This window comes from Gnatocerus cornutus, chromosome 3 (assembly GCF_029298725.1).
Source record: "Gnatocerus cornutus isolate USDA-ARS CGAHR chromosome 3, icGnaCorn1.1, whole genome shotgun sequence".
Classification (NCBI taxonomy): Eukaryota; Metazoa; Arthropoda; class Insecta; order Coleoptera; family Tenebrionidae; genus Gnatocerus; species Gnatocerus cornutus.
In genome coordinates, this window is record NC_142235.1 from 16,699,694 (window position 1) to 16,722,171 (window position 22,478).

The 22,478-nt window shown below is 32.2% G+C and overlaps 2 protein-coding genes across 3 annotated transcripts in view; both read right to left on the reverse strand.

Moving 5' to 3' along the window:
• Positions 1–573: 573 nt before the first annotated feature.
• On the reverse strand, positions 574–9,899 carry LOC148177618 (trehalose transporter 1-like protein). Of its 2 annotated transcripts, none has more exons than XM_088032613.1 (6): positions 9,758–9,899; positions 5,951–5,994; positions 5,876–5,896; positions 2,811–2,937; positions 1,885–2,299; positions 574–1,823 (listed from the first exon to the last, which is right to left on the reverse strand). In XM_088032613.1, the coding sequence occupies exons 2-6, from the start codon at positions 5,962–5,964 to the stop codon at positions 787–789; spliced, it is 1,614 nt and encodes a 537-aa protein (XP_087888739.1). In that variant the 5' UTR covers positions 5,965–5,994; positions 9,758–9,899; the 3' UTR covers positions 574–786. The 2 variants fall into 2 exon arrangements, with proteins under 2 accessions (XP_087888739.1, XP_087888740.1); XM_088032614.1 differs by lacking the exon at positions 9,758–9,899 and adding an exon at positions 9,217–9,257.
• A 9,578-nt stretch (positions 9,900–19,477) lies between these two features.
• The window catches only part of Actbeta (inhibin subunit beta), a 42,076-nt gene continuing 39,075 nt past the window's right edge, over positions 19,478–22,478 (reverse strand). The window contains exon 3 of the mRNA XM_088032768.1: positions 19,478–22,086. Coding sequence (XP_087888894.1) covers positions 21,478–22,086 — 609 coding nt within the window. The 3' untranslated portion in view covers positions 19,478–21,477. The remainder of the gene's footprint in view (positions 22,087–22,478) is intronic.

Consider the following 22,478-nt stretch of genomic DNA (forward strand, 5'->3'; position numbering starts at 1 on the left):
CACAAAACCGTAACCGAAACGGCGTTGACGTAAGTGACATAATAAAAATAATATTAATAATAGTTTTCAAGATAGTTATATTCACTATGAAAACAAAGCGGCAAAATAGTGCATGACAGAAATTGCAGAGCCCCCCTTGATGCTAGAAACATTTATAAACACGTTCTAGTTCATCTTTTTCTGACCGGGCAGTTTCATATTTCTTGTCAAATATGACAAACAGTGTTACCAACAGATTTAACATTTTTTAAGTCCCTTATTCACTGCAAACTTACTCCATTGATGCGTGGTGCCAAATCCACAGAATGTCACCAACACAATTTTTTCCACATCACTGAAAGATGAGTTAGCATTGACTCTAAAACACGCAATCAGCTGATGAGTTGCTTTTTCTTTGATAAGATTTTGCATGTCTTTGATGACCTCCAGTGACGTACCATTTGATGTCAGAAAGGGTTACTTAATTTTTAAGGCTTATCTCTGAAGAGTGAGTGAGGTTAGGTCAGCCCCCATGTTTATTCTGGGCGGCGCTTACTTAAGCCCCGCCCCAGGTCCTTTCAATAATCGACGCCATATTTGCAATACATTTTATTGTAATACGTGTAGCACAATATCACAAACATTATAAGTACCTACATAAGTAAAACTCGTTAATTCGAGAAGTTGCAAACCTGTCAGCTCTTATAAAAACAGTATAAAAAATATCAACACTTTTAATAAATACACAGCTCTGTCGTAATTCATCACACTGTCAATCCGCTTAAAACTATAATACTAGGAAAAAATTCAAACATTCATAAGCTTCTCCTTCTGCTCCTTGTCTTTCGCCGCTTCTTCAGCCCGCGCCCTCTTCTTTTTTTGCCCCAAATAAATCATATTGTGATTGAAGTACTCTTCAATTTCCGTCAGTTTCTTTCTGTGGGTCTCCGGAATAAAAACAAAAGTGTACAACATCTCAACAACCGCAATCACCGCGAAGAAGAATTGCACCCCCGCGGCCCCGTGGAACGTGTCCATCATGCTCTCGTAACATTGCACAGCCGCAAACATGAGAATGTTGGCCATACTGTAAGCGATGCTGTGAGCCACGCCCCTTATCTCGATCGGGAACATTTCGGCAGTCATCGTCCACGGGATCGGGAGGAGACCAATCATCGACGCGATGACAAACAAAAGGAGGGTTGCAACTGGCACCCACTTTTCGTCAGTGCTGCCATTCTGTATCCACATCGTGAAAAGTCCCGAGAGGATCATACAGAGCGACATGCTCAATCCGCTCAACATCAACAGCGGCCTTCTGCTGAAAGTCCTCAAGAGGTACGTGTCGACAATGGACATGAACAATCGCACGGCGCTGATCAACACCGACGCGAGGTACGGGTTGACAGGGCTACCAACCTCCCGGAAGAATTCCACTGAGTGGAACAGCGTGATGTAGATCCCTGAGAATTGCTGGCAGAGGAACAAACCGACGAGGATGATCAAAGGTTTGTAACCGGTGGGTTTAAGGAACGCTTTGGCTTTGTGAAGAGGACTCGGACCTTTAAGGCGAAGTACTTCTTGTTTAGCCTCGTGCTCGCGTTTTAGTTGGTCTAGTTGCAACTCGGCGAGAGTTTGGGGTTTGTTGTCCGGTTGAGGTTGGTACTTGTTGATCCAAGTTAGGGACTTTCTCGCTTGTTCGAACCGCCCTTTCGATACCAACCACGCGGGGCTCTCCGGTATGAACATGATGAGAATGCAGGGAAAGACGCTGTAGCCCAAACAGGTCCAGGCGACGAAGCGCCAGTTCAAAAACCACCCTTTGAGGAAGGTTAGGACCATCCCTTAAAAAAAATCGAAGTTAATTTTCTCGCTTGAAAAAATGAGAGCGCGCTATCAAATTACCTAAAGAAGCGTACGCTGGAGCGAAGGAAATCAACGACCCCCTCATGTCGGCCCTGGCAATCTCCGTGATGTACACAATCGCCGGACTGGTCCCCAAGGCTGAAGCCAGCCCTGTAAGCAACCTCCCAGCTGCCAACATCTGGAAGTTGGTAGCCATGGCGATCAAAATCCATCCAATGATGCCGGGAATGGCTGCCAACTTGACGGTGTTCAATCTCCCTATACTGTCCATGACGAAACCTCCACAGATGGCACCAATGGGCACAGCCAAAACTATCACACTTGCGATCCATGGGCGTTGGGTCGCTGTTATGGGAAAATTTTCTTCGTCCAGTTGCGGCAGAAGAATGCCGGAGAAGGCTAAGGCGATGCCCACCACGATGTGGAAGGAGGCTGCGAATACTGTTGCGAGGATCTAAAAAAATGACAGTTTGAGGTTAAGTCACGTGATGTGGTTTTGATGCAGGGCTGCCAACCCGCGTGACTTTCCCGAGCCTCCTTTGATTGTAAGGGCGATGACGATATATCCTTGAGGTTTAATGCAAATTAACTGAATTAATTTGCATGGAAAATAAGAGGTAATTATATGGTTTGGTTAAGTTGTGCAAAAACCCGCGAGCAGTGCTGTAATGTTAGCTTTCTAAAAATCGCGGCACAATTTAATTCAGTAAATTTGGGGTGCTGGGCGACGGTACTGCAGAAAATGGTCGAAAAATGATCGAGATTTGGTCATTTAACTTGTTAATTCTATGCAAATCACCGTCTGAAGGTTCTTTTCTAAACTTTCTACGATTTGGAGGTGGAACTGGTCTGATTAATTGGCAAATCCAAGTCAATGTCGTTAATTGAACTCTAAGGGTGCGTTTACATTTGACATTTGTGAGCAAAAATCTAAGAAACTGAAACAAAAAACAAAAAAAAAATACCTGAGGCCACAGCGTCTTGATGCTTTTTCCTTCATAGCGACTCAGCGATCGACAGCTCACGATAATTTCCTGAAACTTCTCTTCTTGTTTCTTCAGTTCAATTATTGCTTTTTCATTTTCTGCGGTGCTGTAAGTTCGAAACATCTAATTAGTAATTAGGTGCTCGCGACTCCGATCGAAATTAATTAATGGCAGTACCGATTATTTTTCATCATAGCTAATTAAGATGTCATGATAAATTTCAATTTAGTAAATCTGCAATTAACAAGTTGGCTTCGAACAGCTGACGATCACGCACGAGGCAAGGGCAAGGTTGCCATAATGTTAATTTGAGTAGGAGGAATTTATTTTTGTACTTCTCGTCCACTTCTCTTCGTGATAATGGAAAGTGGAAATGTATTGATAACGTGGATGGTGGAAAAATTCTTCCACTTGTCGGCAAGGTCAAGTTCGCACAATGGAATGAAAAGAAGAAAGACCTCTTTTGTAAATTTTCAAGGACTTGAAAATTGAACAAGAGAGGTGTTAGCGAAGAGGAGCAAGGTTGAAGCGTTTACAGCCAGGTGCAAAAAAACGGGCAGAAAATTGGCTTTGAAAGCAAGGGTTATGTGGGTATAATAATAGGATTGGTTTGACTGGCAGAGAATAAAATTTGGCAGGATGTAAAGTGTGTAAAAATAAAATTTAAGATGGAAATAACGCAAACTGAATTGTACGATGGATTTTATAGGAATTTTTTGTATTTTTTCAATCATTTATCTTGAATTTTTTGTTTTTATGTTTTGGTACTTTTTTTCAGTGGATTGGATGAATTTAGAACAGTGAGATTTGGAGGATTCACTACTGTAAACTTGCTTATTAACTGTGCTAATTTACAAAATTTTAGTACAAGAAATAGAATTTTTAGAAATTTTTATCATCGGCAACGAACTAAAAATTTTGATTTGTTTTGTACTAAAATCCATAACTTTGGTAATTTTGATCGTAAAAGAATTTGAACGCCGTACTATTTCTGGGCAGTTTATTAACTGTGTCTAATTTTAAATTTTTAAAACAAGAGTGTGAATTTTTTAGAAATTTTCATTTTCATAGCGAAAAAAAAATTCGAACATTTTCTATTAAGTTTCGAAACTTTTTCAATTTTGATTCTAAGACTGAAATTTTTATGTCTTACTACTTTAGACTTGTTAATTAACTGTGCTAAAATACAAAATTTCAGAACAAATAATAGAATTTTTAGAAATTTTAATCTTCGGATCAAACTAAAAATTTTTTTTCCAGATTCCATAACTAAGTAATTTTGATCCCAGAACAGTAGAATTTGAAAGTGGTACTACTTTCAACTAATTTAATGACTTTGCTATTTTACAAAATTTTAGAAGAAAAATATGAATTTTTTAAAATTTTGACTTTAAGGCCGAAAAAAAGTCAATAGTTTTCTATTAAATTCCGTAACTTTGTCAATTTTGATTGAAATAAATTTGGAGGCCTTACTACTTTTTAGTTCATTAAGTGTGCTAAATTACAAAATTTTGGTACAATAAATAGAATTTTTAGAAATTTCTATCTTCGAAATGAACAAAAAAATTTGATAATTTTAAGTAATTTTGATCCTAAAATAGTAGAATTTGGAAGCATCACTACTTTCAACTAATTTTAATATCTGAGACAAATTACAAAATTTTTGGAACAAAACAGAAATTTTCATTTTTAGATCGAAAAAAAAGTCAAATGTTTTTTATTAAATTCCGTAACTTTGTAAATGCTGATCCTAAAACAGTAGAATTTGGAGGTCCTACTACCTTTGATTAGTTTATTACCCGAAGTAAATTACAAGATTTAAAAGAAAAATGTGAATTTTTAAAAATTTTCATTTTTAGATTGAAAAAAATATCAAACGTTTTCTATTACTTCCTGTAACTTTAATTTTAATACTGTGAGATTTGGGGGTGTTACTACTTTCCACTAGTTTATCAAGTGTGCTCAATTACAAAATTTTAGTGCAAAAAATAAAAATTTTCGAAATTTTTGTTTTCGAAACAAATTAAAAATTTATCTTTTTTCTACTTGATTCCATAACTTTGGGAATTGTGATTCTAAATGAGTGGAATTTGGAGACGTTGCTACTTTCAACTATTTTAATAACTGTGCTAAATTACAATATTTTAGAACAAAAATTTGAATTTTTAGAAATTTAAATTTTCAGGGCGAGAAAAAATTTCAACCGATTTCTTAAGGTAAGTTCCGTAACTTTGACAATCTTGATCCTAAAATAATAGAATTTGTTGGTCTTCCTAATTTACACTTGTTTATTAACTGTCCAAAATTACAAACTTTTAGTACAAAAAATTAAATTTTTCCAAATCTTTGTCTTCCGAATAAACTAAAAATTTTCATCTTCAATCATGAATATTTAACGGCAATTTAATTTCGAAATAAATTCAAAAAGTCGCTCCAAATTATAAAAGTTGCAAAAAATAGCCCTCTTAATTAATTAATCAAGAAGAAAAATTTATTATTTACTTAATTAGGAATCGAAGTGGAACTTTACCAAACTTTTCACTATTACGGCTTCAGTTCGATGCTTCATTTGAGCTATTTAGGTAAAATTAAACACCAGAATTCCATAAAAAATGTCATTTCTCGATTTATATAAAAATTATAATTGATATAGATTAATTATTTTAAATTTTACGAGTGTTTATATTTATTTTTTGTAGTGTAAACTCAACGATAAAACTCAACATTTTTTGTAAATAAAACGAGAAAATAGAATTTGTCACATTTCCAACCATTTCTGCGATCATTTTAAGGCCGTTTTTTCATTGCCTTAAAATAATAATTATCTTATCGGTAGAATTATTATCAATAAACAGTTCCAACGGACATAGAGAATAAAATAAAGATAAAAGGATCATTAAAATGCCCACATAAATATCCTGCAATAATATTCGATCAAAGAGAAACGGAAAATTTCGAAATCCGCAACACGTTCCCTGAATTAAAACATATCACTTCCAATTAAAACGTCATTTTAATTCTTTCTTGATTAGAATCATACTTACTGTAAACTGAAGCAGCTGGCACTGAAACGACAAAATATTAATTACAAAAAATTAAAAAAAATTGAGCAAGTTCACCTAATGGGATCCATTTCCTCTCAACTCCGTCCACTTAATTAATTCTGAAACAGAAAAATGACTTTACAATTCTGTTGCTACGTCCGTTTTTTCAAGCATGATTATGATGATTTCAAAATGTAGCCTTGAACTATCATTTTTCGCGTGTGCGTTCGGATTCATTTTTCTCGACGCTCGGATGAATGTGTAATTGAGCGATAAATCGCCGTTTGTTTGTCTACCTTTTTTGCGACGAAAGAAATGCTTCAATGAGGATATTTGCATTGGGGGAAATGTAAACGACAGTTATTGAGTGAGGGTAGAATCATTTTGTGTTTGCATGGGACTCTGGAAAACTACTGGGAATTTCTTATCGCACTCGCGAGTCATGTTGCGATTATGAATACATGAAAGTGGAAGGTAAATAAAAATAGCGACCTCCATTGAGCGGGTATTTAATTAATCGATTAATCGAAATACTGATGTGGATACATTCATTCGTGTATTTGGTTTGGTAATAGAGACCGGATGGATTTTATTCATGCTATTGCAAATTTTTGAGGTTTAAAATTTAAATTAGATTGTTATTTTGGGACCTTGATTTCATTGTTTAGACATTCCCTCATTAATTTTTTATTCTTAAATGTAAGACCAAAATTGGATTAAACTTTCAGGACTTGAAAAAAAATCGTCAAGGATTTCGAATAAATTATTTCCTTATTTCAATTAAAATTGATAATAATAAATTGATAACTGCAGAATCTGTACGAGTGCCCACTCAGATTCTATTATCTTAAAAAGTTCTGATTGTTTCAGGTTCTCTAGATTTCAGATCAAGGCTCATTGAGACATTTATTTATCCTGAAATTCCATGACTTACATATTAATTCAGATAAATCAATAAATAATATTAGAACACGAAATCGAAAATTTTATTTTTAGAATCCTGCAGTTCCTGTAATTTTGATCGTAAAGGTTTGAAGTTTAGAGGCGTTGTTACTTCCGCTCCGTTTATTAAGTGTGCTTAATTACAAAACTTTAGAGGAATAGAGAGAATTTTTAGGAATTTTTATTTTTAGAACAAACCCTAATTTTTTACAATTTTTTGTTATGTACCGTAACTTTTGCCATTTTTATCCTAAAACAGTGGAATTTGGAGGTGTTACTACTTTCGCCTTGTTCATCAACTGTGCAAAATTACAAACTTTTAGAGCAAATCGGAGAATTTTGGGTTAACCCAAAAGTTGGCAACGTTTTCGATTAAATTCTGTAACTTTGAGATTTTTAGTTCTAGAGCTGTAAAATTTTGAAGCTTTAGCATTTTCGGTTTGTTTATCAATTGTACTAAATTACAAAATTTCAAAACAATGATGAGAATTTTTGAAATATTTTTATTTCCAGGACGAAAAAAAATTTCAACTACCTTCTTCATAATTCTGTAACTTTGGTTGTATCAAACCCCCAAACAATAAAATTTGGAAAAGATGTTACTTACAACTAGTTTAAATTTTAGACCAAAATCGAAAAATGTTTAGACTTTTTTCAGAATGAAGGAAAAATAGCGAAGATTTTTGATTAAATTTTGTAATTTTGGCAGTTTTGATTCTGGAACAGTAAAATTCAGAGACGATTTTACATTCCACTAGACTAACAACTGTACTGAATTTCAAAATTTTAGAACAAGAATGTAAATTTTTAGAAATTTTTTCACGATGAATCAAGTTTTCGACCATTTTCTATAAAATTTTGTAACTTTGGCAGTTTTGATGGTCAAAGAGTATAATTTGGAGGCGTTTCTAATTCCGACTATTTTAGTAACTATAATAAATTTCAAAATTTAAAAGAATGTGCATTTTTGACTTTTTTTTAGGATAAACAAACATTTTGTCCAATTTTGTCTAATTTGGCCATTTTTTTATAAATTTTCGTGTAACTCTTGCAATTTTGATGCTAAAACAATAAAATTTCTAGGCTTTTTTACTTCCGACTTATTTGATAAGTGTGCTTAATTTCAAAATTTTAGATCACAAATCTGAATTATTTAGCCATTTTTTTTTCAGAATCAACGAAAAATTTCGGCCATTTTCTATAAAATTTTGTAACTTTGCCAGTTTCTATGGTAGAAGAGTAGAATTTAGAGGCGTTTCTACTTCCGACTATTTTAGTAACTGTGCTAAATTAAAAAAATTTAGAACAAGAATGTGCATTTTTGGCCTTTTTTTCAGGATAAAGAAACATTTTCGGCCATTTTTTTTTACAAATTTTCGTGTAACTCCTTGCAATTTTAATGCTACAACAATAAAATTTCTAGGCCTTTTTTTCCGACTAGTTTGATAACTGTGCTTAATTTCGAAATTATAGATTAATTACATTAAGTCTGAATTTTTAGAAATTTTTTTCAGAATCAACGAAAAATTCGACCTTCTTATGTAAAATTCCCTAACTTTTTCAATTCTGGTTCTAGAACAGTAGAATTTGAAGGCCTTTTTACTTTCGACTAGTTTAATAACTGTGCTAAATTTCAAAATTTTAGATCAAAAATCTAAATTTTTAGAAAATTTTTTTCAGGATCAATAAAAAATTTCGACCATTTTCTATGAAATTTCGTAACTTTGTCAATTCTGATTCTTGAACAGTAGCATTTGGAGCTGTTTTTACTTAAAACTGTTTCAGTCACTGTGTTATATTTCAAAATTTTAGACCAAGAATCTGCATTTTTAGATTTTTTCAGAGCAAAAAAAATTTTCGACCTTTTTTTTAAAATAAATTTTCGTGTTACTCTGACAATTTTGATGCTAAAACAGTAAAATTTGTAGAGCTTCTTAGTATAGATTAGTTTAATAACTATGCTAAATTTCAAAATTTTATAACAAGGATTTAAAAATTTAGAATTTTTTATTTAGAAAAATTTCGACATTTTCTATAAAATTTCGTAGGTTTGGCGATTTTGGTGCAAAAAAAAACAGTAAAAATTAGAGGTGTTGCTATTTTAAAGTAGTTTATTAACTGTGCAAAACTACAAAGTTTTAGACCAAAAAGGAAAATTTTTGAAATTTTTTATCAGGACCATCCCAAACTTTCCATCGTTTTGTATTAAATTCCGTAAATTTAACAGATTAATCCAAAAACTGTAAAATTTGGAGGTTTAACTACTTTCAATTTGTTTGTCAAGTATGTAAAATAACAAAATTTTAGAGCAACTAAAAGAATTTTTGAGAAATTTTCATTCCCACTTCGAACCAAAAATTTCCAATAGAAAAGTGCAATAAATATGATAACAATGTTACCTGTCGTGCATTTAGTTTTATCGAAGTAAAATATGCACTAAGTAGGCACATTTACTATCACTGAAACAAAGGAAAAAATTTTAATTATGCGACGTCAATTCACCGCACAGAAAACCCAAGCAAATTTTCGTTTTCTCGAAATAATTTTACTCAGAAAACCACTTTATTTTTAGTGTCAATTAAACAAACTCGCAATTATATACATATACAAATAGCGGTCGTTGCGGTAATTGCGGTGACACGACAAAATCAAAGAAAAAATTACAAAATTATCCACCGACACCGGTCAATCATTATACCAAAAATGGGTCAGCGGCTTTATCGCAAGTCAAGCGAAATTGCATTTGTGCATGGAGTAACACTTTTCCTCGGCTTTTCCGCGAAATTAATGCTAATTGTAGTTACATCATTCCCGTGGAGAAAACAAAAGAAAAAGAAAAAGAAGCGAAGATGACGACAGATTTCTAAAGACATGACGCAATATTACACCGATACGAGTCCTATTGAAATTTCTTGGGGCTTCTAGGAAAAGTGTACTTACGTCATTTACGTCACAACACACATCACACATCCACTCTCTAAGAAGACCACGCTGCTTATAAGCCAACATCAGCTGTTTCGATGATCCTCGCGAGTAGAGATGGGTGCTCCCTCCACAGAGCATGGCGATCGCACAAAGATAAGTCATTTTTTAAAGTCTGTCCGCGCAAGGCTCGAGTTTTGATCGTGATCAATAGATGGGTTGTCACGAGGTGGACGGCTCGATAGTGTGTCCTTGAATTTGGGGATGACGGGGGGTGGTAATGCACAAAGACCATAAGGCCATGAGGTCATGGTTTTGGGATTGAAGTGTACGTCTTGACGGCATACTTCCAAATTGATTGTTTATCAAGCTTTATTGGCGCAATTATCGGGTTATTAGGAAAAGTAATCATCGAGTCAGGTGACAGCGAGAAATTGCAGTTTCAAAGTGCCACTTACGTCAAACTAGTTTTCATTAGTTTGGTGTTTATAAATTATCAAAATTCAGGGGAAAATCCAATTCAAATAGTCTTTTTACATTTACGATTTTTCGTTCGAAACTGTATAAAAATATTAAAATGAACAGTTGTACGATAAGTGGAGAGGATTATCGTCAGTATTTGGTAAATTAGATAAACTTACTATAATCTGAAATAATTGTACAAATAGAGTACAAAGTTCGGGATTTCCGCATGACGAAAAAATTTTCAATTGGGTTCGATCTGTATAATCTCTATTAACACACAATCTCTTTTATTTTCATGCTCAAACAGTAGGATTTACGGGCGTTTCTACTTCCGACTTATTTAATAACTGGGCTGAATTTTACAATTTTCGACCAAGAATGAAAATTTTTATTTATTTTTTAAATTTTTATTTTTTAAATTTTGGCAATTTTGATGGTAAAACGGTGGAATTTAGAGGCGTTTTTACCTTCGAGCAATTTAATAACTGTTCTAAATATTATAATTATAGAACAAGAATTGGATTTTTTAGAATATTTTTTCAGAATCCAAGAAAAATTTAGACCATTTTTCTGTGAAATTTTGAAACATTGGCAATTCTTATGCTAGAACAGTACAAGTTGGAGATGTTTCTACTTCAGACTAGTTTATTCAATCATTGTACCAAATTTCAAAATTTTAGAACAAACATGTAAATTTCTAGAATTTTTCTTCACAATGAACGAAAAATGTCGATCATTTTTATGAGATTTTTTAACTTTGGCAATTTTGATGCTAAATCTGTAAAATTTAGAGACTTTTCTGTTTTCTACTGGCTTATTCAGTGAGCCAAATTTTAAAATTTTAGATCCAAAATGTAAATTTTTAGAATTTTTATAAGGTTAAACAAAGAATTTTGATCATTTTTAATCGTAACTTTGTCAATTTTGATGCTAAAAGATTAAATATTTGAAAGGTTTTTTACTTTTGACCAACTTCATAGCTGCGCTAAATTTTACAATTTTAGAACAAGAATATGAATTTTTAGAAAATTTTATTTCAGCATGAACGAAAATTTTCGTACCATTTTGAATAAAATTTTGTAACTTTAGCAATTTTGATATTAAAACGGTGGAATTTCGAAGCGTTTTTACTTTCGAGCAGTTTAATTAATAACTGTTCTAAATTTTAAAATTTTAAAACTAGAATGGGAATTTTTAGAATTTTTTTCGGGACCAACAAAGAATTTTGACGTTTTGAATAAAATTTTGTAACTTTGGCAATTTTGTTGCTAAAAGAGTAGAATTTGGAGGCTTTTCTACATCCGATCAACTGAATAACTGCACTAAATTTCAAAATTTTAGAATAAAAATGTGAATTTTTAGAAAATTTTAATTCAATATGAACGAATAATTTCGACCATTTTCAATAAAATTTCGTAACTTTGACAATTTTGATGTTGAAACCGCGGAATTAGGAGGCGTTTTTACCAGTTTTATAACTGTGTTAAATTTGAAAATTCTTGAACAAGAATGACAATTTTTTGAGTTTTTTATTTTGAATGAACGAAGAAATTTGACCATTTTAAATAAAATTTGGAAACTTTGGCAATTTTTATATTAAAACAGTGGAATTTTTGGAGGTGTTTTTACTTTCGGTCAGTGCTAAATTTCAAAATTTTAGAACAAGAATTTAAATTTTTTTTTTTAATTGAACAAAAAATGTTGACCATTTTAAACAAAATTTCGTAACTTTGGAAATTTTAATGCTAGAAAAATTGAGTTTGGGGGTTTTTCTACATCCGACCAACTAAATAACTACACTACATTTCAAAATTTTAGGACAAAAATGGGATTTTTTAGAAATTTTTATTTAGGATGAATGAAAATTTTCGACCTTTTTGCATAAAATTTTGTATCTTTGGCAAATTTGATGTTAAAAGTCTAAAATTTGTAGGATTTTTTACCTCCAACTAGATTAATAACTGGACTAAATTTCAAAATTTTAAAACAAGAATATAATTTTTTAGATTTTTTTCAGGAGGAACAAAAAAATTTCGCCGTTTTTTATTAAATTCCTTAGCTTTGGTATTCTCATTTTTCAATAGTATTTTTTTGTTTTTAACAAAACGTACCTGTAATAAATTCCACACATTAAACAACAGACCTTATAAAGAGTCATTACGGCCTTATCAGTACCGGTCAACAACAGAACGATAACAAAAATATAAATGCGAATTACAAATGCACGCCAAATGAGTCACTGAATATTAAAATTTTCAAGACAAAAGTTATAAAAGAAACTCGCCTAAAAACTCTCCTTTCAGTTCTTATGGGATTTCTGCACTTGTCAACATCTTCATTATTAAATAATAATATTCATTGTTATCTCAAAAATTGTTCGAACTATTTAAGCGTCAGTTAGTGCGAAACCACACGTCAAACCACAATCACAATGACGTCACTTTTTATCTCCTATTAATAAGTAAACCTCGCATATTTATCCATTAATCTTGTTTTAATTTATCTGCCATTTAATTCATCTCATGGAATTTATTGCAACAGTCAATTTCATAACGTTAAGTAACACAGAATTACAAGTATTTTTCCACTTCCTATTTTTCGTCCTCTTTCTGATGGTACAATTGTACCACTTATCGCTCGCAGATCTTCCATCTTGAGTGCTCTTAATTGCCAGACCGGTTCAAACGAGTTCAAAATCGCCAATACTTCAATTAAAATTGATTAAAGATTAGACAGTGGAAAATTATAATCGAAGTAAAACCGTACAGCGGCGCCACTAGATGGCGACACACTCTAATTTAGTGCGGACTGCTTTTTCATAAGGAGGCTCCGACAGGGGGCGCTACGTGTTTAATCAAAGGAGGCCTTGATCAGAACGATCTAAAAAATCAGATTTGAATATTGTCAGGACTGTTCATCTATCAATTCCAAGTGACAAGCACTTTGGCTCGAATACAGGGACGGCTCGCCGCGACTTGTTTATAGGGGCGAGTCCGGGCCTGATTTGACGCAATTAAAAAGAAAGCCTGACCTAAAAAACGTGATTTATTATGTGGGAATTAACAATTCTCGGAAAACAAATCTGTTTTTTTACCGCCGCGGTTTTCATTTTTTTATGGTTAAAATTGACGGATCAAAACAAAAATCTTCTTTTGTGCTTCCCGGATGCCGCCAACTCCAACCACTTGAAGCTGTAAAGTCCGAAGTTTCTCAAGAGCATAAAACTTGGAGAGTTCCTGAAAAAATCCCCCTCAGGTACGGCACTGCCCTTGACTAACTCAGCTGATTATTATTCATTCATTTGGAATGAAAGTGAAAAAATATTTGTGATATGTGGGGTCAATTTTTTAGAAGTAAAGAGTTGGTTTGGTTTGATGAAGCATCGGCCGAGTCTGGGATGAGAATCCGACCCGGAGACGCCGGCGTCTCGTGACGTCATGCTGGCGTCTAGCAGCCACATCACTCACCACTATAGACCTTTATAATGCATTATACACGACTCATTACTTCGTTCACTGCTTTTACTATTCTTTTGCAGGACAGGGGTGTAATTAGTCGCTTATTTTGAGAAGGTCAATGGTTAATTTATTGAGGGATGAAAAGTGGGAAGTTAGAGAGGAGACTTCTTTTGGAATATTGTCTAGAATTTTCTGAAGAATTGTGGCGATTCCTGGATAATATCAAACAATCTAGAAGAGTCCTGGGGGTTCTCAAATCGTCTGGAACCTGGAGAGTTTCCGTGAAGTTTGGAAAATTTTAGAGGAACCTTCAGAATTCTAGAAAACTTGCAAATCTAATGAAACTGAAGAATTTAAAGTGAATCAAGCACATGTAAAAAATTTACAAATAAAAAATATTTTATATTAAATTCCGGTGTTTTGGCAGTTTTATTCCTATAACAGTAGAATTTGAAATAATTACTAATTTAAACTGGCTTATCAACTGTGCGAAATTACAAATTTTTAGTACAAGAAATAGAATTTTTTGATTTTTTTATTCGGAACAAACGAAAAATTTCCAATTTTTGTATACAAAACTCCATAACTTTGATAATTTTGATTCTAAAACAGTATAATCTTGAGGTAGTACGTTTTTTGACTAGTTTCATAACTATGCTAAATTACAAAATTTTAGAACAAAAATGTGAATTAAAAAAAAACATTTTAAAAGCCATAAAAAATTCAATCGTTTCTCTTAAATTCAGTAATGTTGGTAATTTTGCTTCTGAAACAGTAGAATTTGGAGATGGTACAAATCATGTCTAGTTTAAAATCTGTGCTAAATTATAACAAGAAATTTTAGAACAAAAAAGTGATTTTTTTTTACAAAATTTTGTAACTTTGGCAATCTTGATTTTAAAACTGTGGAATTTAGATGTCTTGCTACTTTAAACCTCTTCATTATGTGGGCTAAATTCCAAACTTTTAGTCCAGGAAATAGAATTAAAAAATATATATATTTTTGGAGCGAACAAACATATCCAATTTTTTTCTACTGAATTCCATAATTTTGATAATTTTGATTTTAAAACTGTGGAATTTAGAAGTCTTCCTACTTTATACCTAATAATTATGTGTGCTAAATTAGAAAAAAAATTAGAACAAAAATGTAAATGTTTAAAAATTTTTGGAAATTTTTGTTTTCACAAGAACAAAAAATTCAAACTTTGTCAATATTTATTCTAAAACAGTGGGATTTGGAGGTCTTAGTACTCTTGAGTCGTTTATTAATTGTGCAAGATTACGAAATTCTAGTAGCAAAAATGGAATTTTTAGAAATTTTTATCTTTGAAACAACTAAAAATTTTTATTTTTGTTTATTAAATTTAATCACTTTGGCAATCTTTATTCTAAAACAGTGCAATTTAGAGGTCTTGCTAGCTTAAACTAGTTCATTGTGTATGCTAAATTACAAAATTTTAGTACAAGAAATAGAATTTTTAGAATTTTTTATCTCTGAAACGAACAAAAATTTCCAACTTTTTCTAGCAAATTCCATAATTATTGTGATTATAAAACAATAGAATTTGGAGATATATGCTACTAGGTTTGACTAGTTTAAAAATTGTGCTAAAATAGAAAAAAAAATTAGAACATAAATGAAAATTTTTAGAAATTTTTATTTTTACATCGAAAAGAAATTTTAAATGTTTTCTATTAAATTCCATAACTTTGTTAATTTTTATTTTAAAACAGTGGGATTTGAAAGACTCAGTACTCAGTTAGAAGTTGTGCTAACTTACAAAATTCTAATTCCAAAAATAGAATTTTAGAAAATTTTTATCTTTGAAACAACTAAAAATTTTGATTTTTTTTACTAAATATTACTTATATAACTTTGGCAACCTTGATTAAAGCAGTGGAATTTAGAAATTTTGCTAATTTAAACTAGTTCATTATGTTTACAAGAAATAGAATTTAAAGTTAGTAGTTAGTTAGTAGTTATATGCGGAAAAACCTCCAAATTGTTTTTTCATAAATAAAAAAAATTATAATATGTATATCTATCCAAATGATCTTAGGTAATCTAACATTTAATGAAACTGAAGATTCTAAAAGATACCACATGTGAAAATTTCGAAAATCTAAAAAAACGGAAAATTAGAAAATTTGGAGACAAAAAAACTGGAATAGTTAAAGAATTAGGTGGAGAAGATGAAGGGCTCGAAAATGCTAAAAAACCTAAAAATTTGGATGATTTACAGTTTTTGGAAAACGCAAAAGTTCCCAGATTGTTTAAAAAGCACATAGAATTCTTGGAAATCTTGAAATCAGCATAAAATAGAAATGTTTAAAATCCAAAATATAAACGATCTTAAGAAAACAAAAATATAAGCAGTCCAAACTAGCAAAAAATTGAAAAAGATCAAAATACTCTGTCAAAACTATTAAAAAATCGATACAGAAATAAATAAAATTAAAAAAATTAAGAATTGGTTACAGAAGAATGAAATTTTGCGATACTAAAAAATCTAAAGTAAAATTTTAAATACAAAATCTAAAAAGCCTCGAATAGTTTAAAAAATCCAACTGAGATAAACTCAATAAAGATCCAAGAAATCGAAGAATTATAAAACTCAAAAAAAAATACAAAATCATTGCCAACAAACAGATTTGGCACAAGTTTTGTGTTCTCTGTGGTTTATTTTATGAAAAAGTGCAACATTTTCAATCAAAACTGATAAAGTCCATTAGAAAATTGCACCGAATGGTAAATTGACCCGGCGCCTCCACCAATTTTCCTCTGCGCTTCTCCACTTACCTGAACCAAACTTAATTACTTCAAGCTACAGGTGTTTGCGTTACCTGGATTTACCCAACGAAAGTGACCCTTCTCCTTCACCCCCACAACCCCGTAAATCACTTCCTGATTGATTTCCGCGTCTTCTCCCACCCACATCCTCGTTGCACCATAGATGCACTCTGTAAAAAGCTTTGGCAATGTGCTCTTTTGGCAACGCGCCTTTTATTTATCATAGTTTTAAAGCGTCCCGACGCTGTGTGGTTCTGTCTCTGTCTTGACCACTTAATACAGTTCGAGGCCGTCTGAAAGTTTGCTCCGAAAAGAGGGGCGACAAACTTCTTTATATGAAAGATTTGTACATGGAGCGCCACAATAATTTATTCTCTATCCAGTCGCTGGAACTTTGGCAGAGATTCAAAGTCTCGCACAGAGCGAAAAAGGGGAAAACAGTCCGTGAAAATGCGCACAGAGGCGGGGGAGGAATATTTCAATCGGTCCGTCTAGGAGGCTGGAAACGGGGGAGTGAATGAGTGGTCGCTTTTTAAAATTTTTTATTCGAGTAATTACATTTTAAATTCAGGAACATTTGTCGATTTTTCTCTTTAATAAAATTGCGTTGTTTGTCTATTACTAAATGAGCTAATTATTATCAAATTATTATGTAGGTTGCAAAAGCTAATTTATTTATATCAACGACCATACAAGTTTCTCCACGATCATCGTAAAATATTCTGGTCGTAAAATTGCAAAATATCTCCGCCATGACGGGACGCCATCTTGGATCTCAGATATTTTGTGATTAGAATAGGTATTTATAACGATTTGTTTATAATAAGGCAAAATTTGGGTATATTTGCATAGATATAGTGCAGGGGAGCCAACCACACCACTGAACTTTCTACTTGCCCAGGTCTGACCAAAATGCCGAAAAACGCAACTACAATGATATGTGTCGACCTGGATCGGTTGCCCATGACCTTCTAAACTAATGGAAGAACATCCAAATTCTGATGGAAGATGATCTAGTTGGCTCCGTGTTTCAAGTGAAGCTGCGGTCTTCCGATGGAGCGAATCGAGCGGCGCTTCAAACCGCTTTCATCGTTCCATTGCAAGAACTGGTAAGTGCCTATGAGTATTATAAGTGGACTAGCATTTTATATACTTTACAATGAGAGTTATACTGCGTAAGTCGACTGCTATATTTAATGAGTAGTTTAGTATCTTATTGTCATTTAATGCTTACAATTTACAATAGAAAGGAGGCGGCAGTGAATCATAATTTAAATTCCACGAAATTAAATAAATACAAACACAAAAAATCACAGGTTACAATGGTAAAAAAATCACAACATTTAAGTACAATCACAAAAACCATAATTTAAGCCCATTTCTCCGCGGAATTTACAAGGCTCAGCTGTGATATATTTTTTACAAGATCAATCACGCATTGACAGCTAAATTTACAGGAGTGTAAATGTAAACAATATTTCCTACGACAACAGGGGTTGGGGGTGTGCGGATTTTTAACGGGGGCGCTTATTGTCTACAATGTCTCTAAACAAGGCACTTAAGACATTATTCATTTAAGGAGGACAGGACCGGACTGCGCCACTTGTTTCTGTCAATCATTTTATTGCGGGAATTACAATTAATTGACTATACTTGAAATTACTTGACAGAAAAAGTGGGCTCGCGCGACAGCATTTCTATTAGCACTAAATACAACAGTTTTTGCGCTCTTGACGTAAAATACTGTTTCATCACATCAATAAAAGACGCATTTTTTTTTGTTTTTATGCCACCAATATGCTTAAAATTTGGCCTACTGCGATTTTTAGTAGTGCCATTTTCCTCATATTAAGTTATTAGACAGTTGCTCGAAATCAAATTCTAGACCAAATATTACTTTAAAATTCACATTTCAAATTTTCAAAAATTAGGTGTTCAAATTTTATTATTTTTGCCTGTTTTTGTGTTTTTTTTTTTATATTCGTTTTAATGTCTTAATGTCTAATTTTTCTTTATCTCTCCATAGCAAAAACTGTCTTATTCAAAAAATCGTAGTAGGCCAAGTTTGCAATATGTGGCGAAGTTGGCGGCATAAAAAGTTTCGTTTTATAAAGTTGTATGTTTGTAATAAAACTACAATTTCTATCTCACAAAATTAACAGAGATACAAGTATAATTGATCATTTAAGGTGTGACACACCGTATAATATTGGGACTAAGAAAAGAACAATTCAAAAATTACAAAAAAAAAACAATTTAAAGATTCTCTGGAGGCATTTTTTTCAAAAATCCAAATTAGCTTTAGCTCTAGAAGAAACTCACTCATACTTTTATATGAGTTTCTCGAATCTCTAATTAAATACGAAATAATCTCAAAAATACCTCCAAAATACATTAATAAAAAAGAAAATAGAAAAAAAGACAGTATGAGCCAAAAATTTCCACCATTTTCAATAAAACTTTGCCAATTTCAATGGTAAGACAGTAGAATTGTAGTAGTAGAAAGGTGTTTCTACTTCCGACTAGTTTAATTACTTTGCTAAATTTTAAAAGTTTAGAACAATAATGTAAATTTTTAGAATTTTTTGTTCAGGATCAAAGAAAAATTTCGATCATTTTCAATAAAATTTCACAACTTTGGCAATTTAACTGCTAAGACAACAAAATTTGAAGGCGTTTCTATTTCTAACTAGTTTAAATTTCGAAATTTTAGAAGAATAATGTAAATTTTTAGATTTTTTTCGGAATGATGGAAGAATTTTGACCATTTTCTATGAAATTTTGTAACTTTGGTTATTTGATGCTAAAATAGTACAATTTGAAGGCGTTTCTACTTTTGACTTGTCTAATTATATTGCTAAATTTCAAAATTATAAAACAAAAATGAGAATTTTTAGGTTTTTTTTCAGGCTAAACAAAAAATGTTGATAATTTTCAATAAAATTTGGTAACTTGAGCAATTTTAATGGAGACGTTATTACTTTCAACTCGTTTAACATCTGTGCTAAATTTCAAAATTTTATAACGGGAATGTTGATTTTTAAATTGTTTTGTCAATTTTTATATTAAAACAGTGGAAATTGGAGGCGATTTTATTTTTGACAAGTTTAATCACCATGATAAATTTTACAATTTTAGAGCAATAATGTAAATTTTTAGAATTTTTTGTTCAGGATCAAAGAAAAATTTAGACCATTTTCTATAAAATTTTGTAACTTTGGTAATTCTGATGCTAGAACACTCAATATTATTAGGAAGCATTTTTAATTCAGACTAGTTAAATAAATGTGCAAAATTTCAAAATTTTAGAACGCGAATGTGAGCATTTATAATTTTTTTTAATAGGGACAAAATTTTTTTACTATTTTTATTTTAAAGCGTTTTTACTTTTGACCAGTTAATAACTGTTTTAAATATCAAAATTTTAGAACAAGAATGCAAATTATTAGAATTTTTTTGAGATGAACGAAGAATTTTGACCATTTTGAATAAAATTTCGTAACTTTAGCTACTTGGATGCTAAAAGAGTAGAATTTGGAAGCCTTTCCACTTATAACTGCGCTAAATTTCAAAATTTTAGAACAAAAATGTGAATTTTAGAAAATTTTACTTTAGTATGAACAAAAAAAATCGATCATTATAATTTTTTGAATTTTGTTGCGGAGAAACCAGCAATATGTTTTCCACGAATTCAAAAAGTTTTAAAGAATCTACAACAACCTAAAATATAATGAAACTGAAAAATCTAAAAGCAAATCGTTTCGCAAATCTGTAGAATCACAGAAAATTGAAAAATCTACGATGTTGAGAAGGTGAATAGCTCGAAAATGACAAAATTCTTTCTCAAAAAAAATCATAGAATTTAAAAGAACTAAGAAATTCGAAAATTGTAAAAAATTAGTGAAGTATCAAAAATTTTGATTTTTTAAAATTTAAATTCATCAATCTAAATTATTCAAACTAAATGAATATTTTCAAAATTTCGGAAATATTTTTGAAAAATTCGAAAAGAAGAAAAACTAGCCGTAATTCTGTTAAATCAAAAATTAATTTAAGATAATCCAGAGAATGTAGGAATCAAGAAATCAGTAGAAAGATAAAAAAAATTTAAGAATCCAAAAAGAAGCGATTAAAGAAAAGAAAAATAGAAGCAGTCCAAATTAGCAAAAAATTGGATAGAATCAAAATGTTTTAAAAATAATCTAAAAAAATCATTCAATCAAAAAAATTCGCAAATTGAAAAAATATGACCAAACAATTTTAAAATTCAAAAATACGAAGGTAGTACAAATAAGTTTAGGTCCAACTTTAGAGAATTTCAGATATCTGTGAGGAATCTAAAAGGAATCTACATGGAAATCTGAAGGAATCTTAAGGACTCTCCAAGGATACTGGACCGAATTTCTAAGAAAACTCTAGGAATCCAACAGGGTCTTTCCTACATCCACATAGAAATCTTTTTAAGAGATCTCCAAGGAATCAAGCACAAAAGTGGATCTACAAGGAATCAACAAAAACAGTACAAAATTTTTGCTGTCAAAAATGGTCAAAAAAATGTGTTTAAAAGAATAAAGAGACTAAAATGTTGCCAAATTTCTCGTATGGTACAAACTCTTCTAGTAAAATTCATCTAGAGCCTTCCCATTATTGCTACTGGTAAAATTCTTTAGCTAAATAAGTATTTAGCATCTTCATCTTAAAAAAAGGAATCGGAAAAAGTCGGTAGAATGGGAGTTAAGAAGAAAGTCCGGTCCTATCAGGTTTCAAGAAAAAAGAAGCAAACCCTTTAGCACGCCCGTAAATCCCGCACACCTCCACCTCAACATTGCGATATTTGTTAAGAAAGTCTTTCGTTTAATAAAATATTGGGCACAATCTCAGTCCGAAATTTCATACCTACCTTAGAACGCTCGTTCTATACAATGAAAATTTGGAATAAAGTATGAAGTTATAAATTGGTAACACGAGAAAAACAACTGAACAACATTTCACAAGTCCGTGTTAAAGTTTAAACTACAAGTTTATGGACAACCGCACTCGTCGACCACCATTTTAGGCAGGTCCCTTTTGATAATAGTCAGATCAGGTCCGTAATAGATTAAACTCATACTAGAAAACTTGAGAGGCGCGCAACAAGGCTGCATCCCGCTCAAATGGTGAGTCTTTCTAACCTCTTCGATCACGTGTGTGTGGTAAGTGACATAAGTGTCAGGCGTCCGGTGCAAGCCGCAGTCGCCGCGGCAGTAGTTTGCATGGTAGCCCTGTGGAGCGATGACCCAGTCGTCCCAACCGAGCTGCTTGAAACTGACGTAGAAACGCTGTTTGCAGCACTGGTTGCCCGAGTCCTCCGAGCAGTCGAGGGCTCTTCTTCGCACACGTTTGGCCGTGTTGGGGTCGGTGTGGATGACGAGGAAGGGCCGGTTGGGGTTGTTCTTCTTGTCCATCTCTGTGTTGAAGAGGTGGACGTGCCAGTTACTGCAACAGCTGCAGTCGACCAAGAGTTGAAGCTTTTCTTTGCGGGATTCCGACAGCCACTGCTTTACGGTCTCGGTGAGGTCGAGCTTCTGCCAGCCGCTTTTCGACTCTTGGAGGGTTAGGGAGATGGTGTCGGACGTCGCATGGTCAAATTCCTGCAAAGGGAGGAGATTAGTGGCGTGTTGGGAACACTAATTTAATATTTTCAAAATTTAAAAAGAGACAAAAATTAGAAATTTCAGTTTTCAACGAATTTTTTAGTAAGCTACAAGAACTTTGGAAGACCATCTGAATGACAACCCCATACTTTGTTTATATTTCAGGTTTTCTAATAAATTATAAGAAATCTTTAAAAATCTAGAAAGAAAGATTTTAGAAGGACTTTCCAAAAATCTCTAAGATCTTTCAAAAATACTTTCACATTGTTTGTGTAAAATCGTAAATTAGGTAGTTTTAGGTCTAAACAAATAAAATTTTAAGGTTTTATTGCTTTTGTTTGTTTGCTGCATGTTTATTAATTGTGCCAAATTACAAAAATTTAAAACAA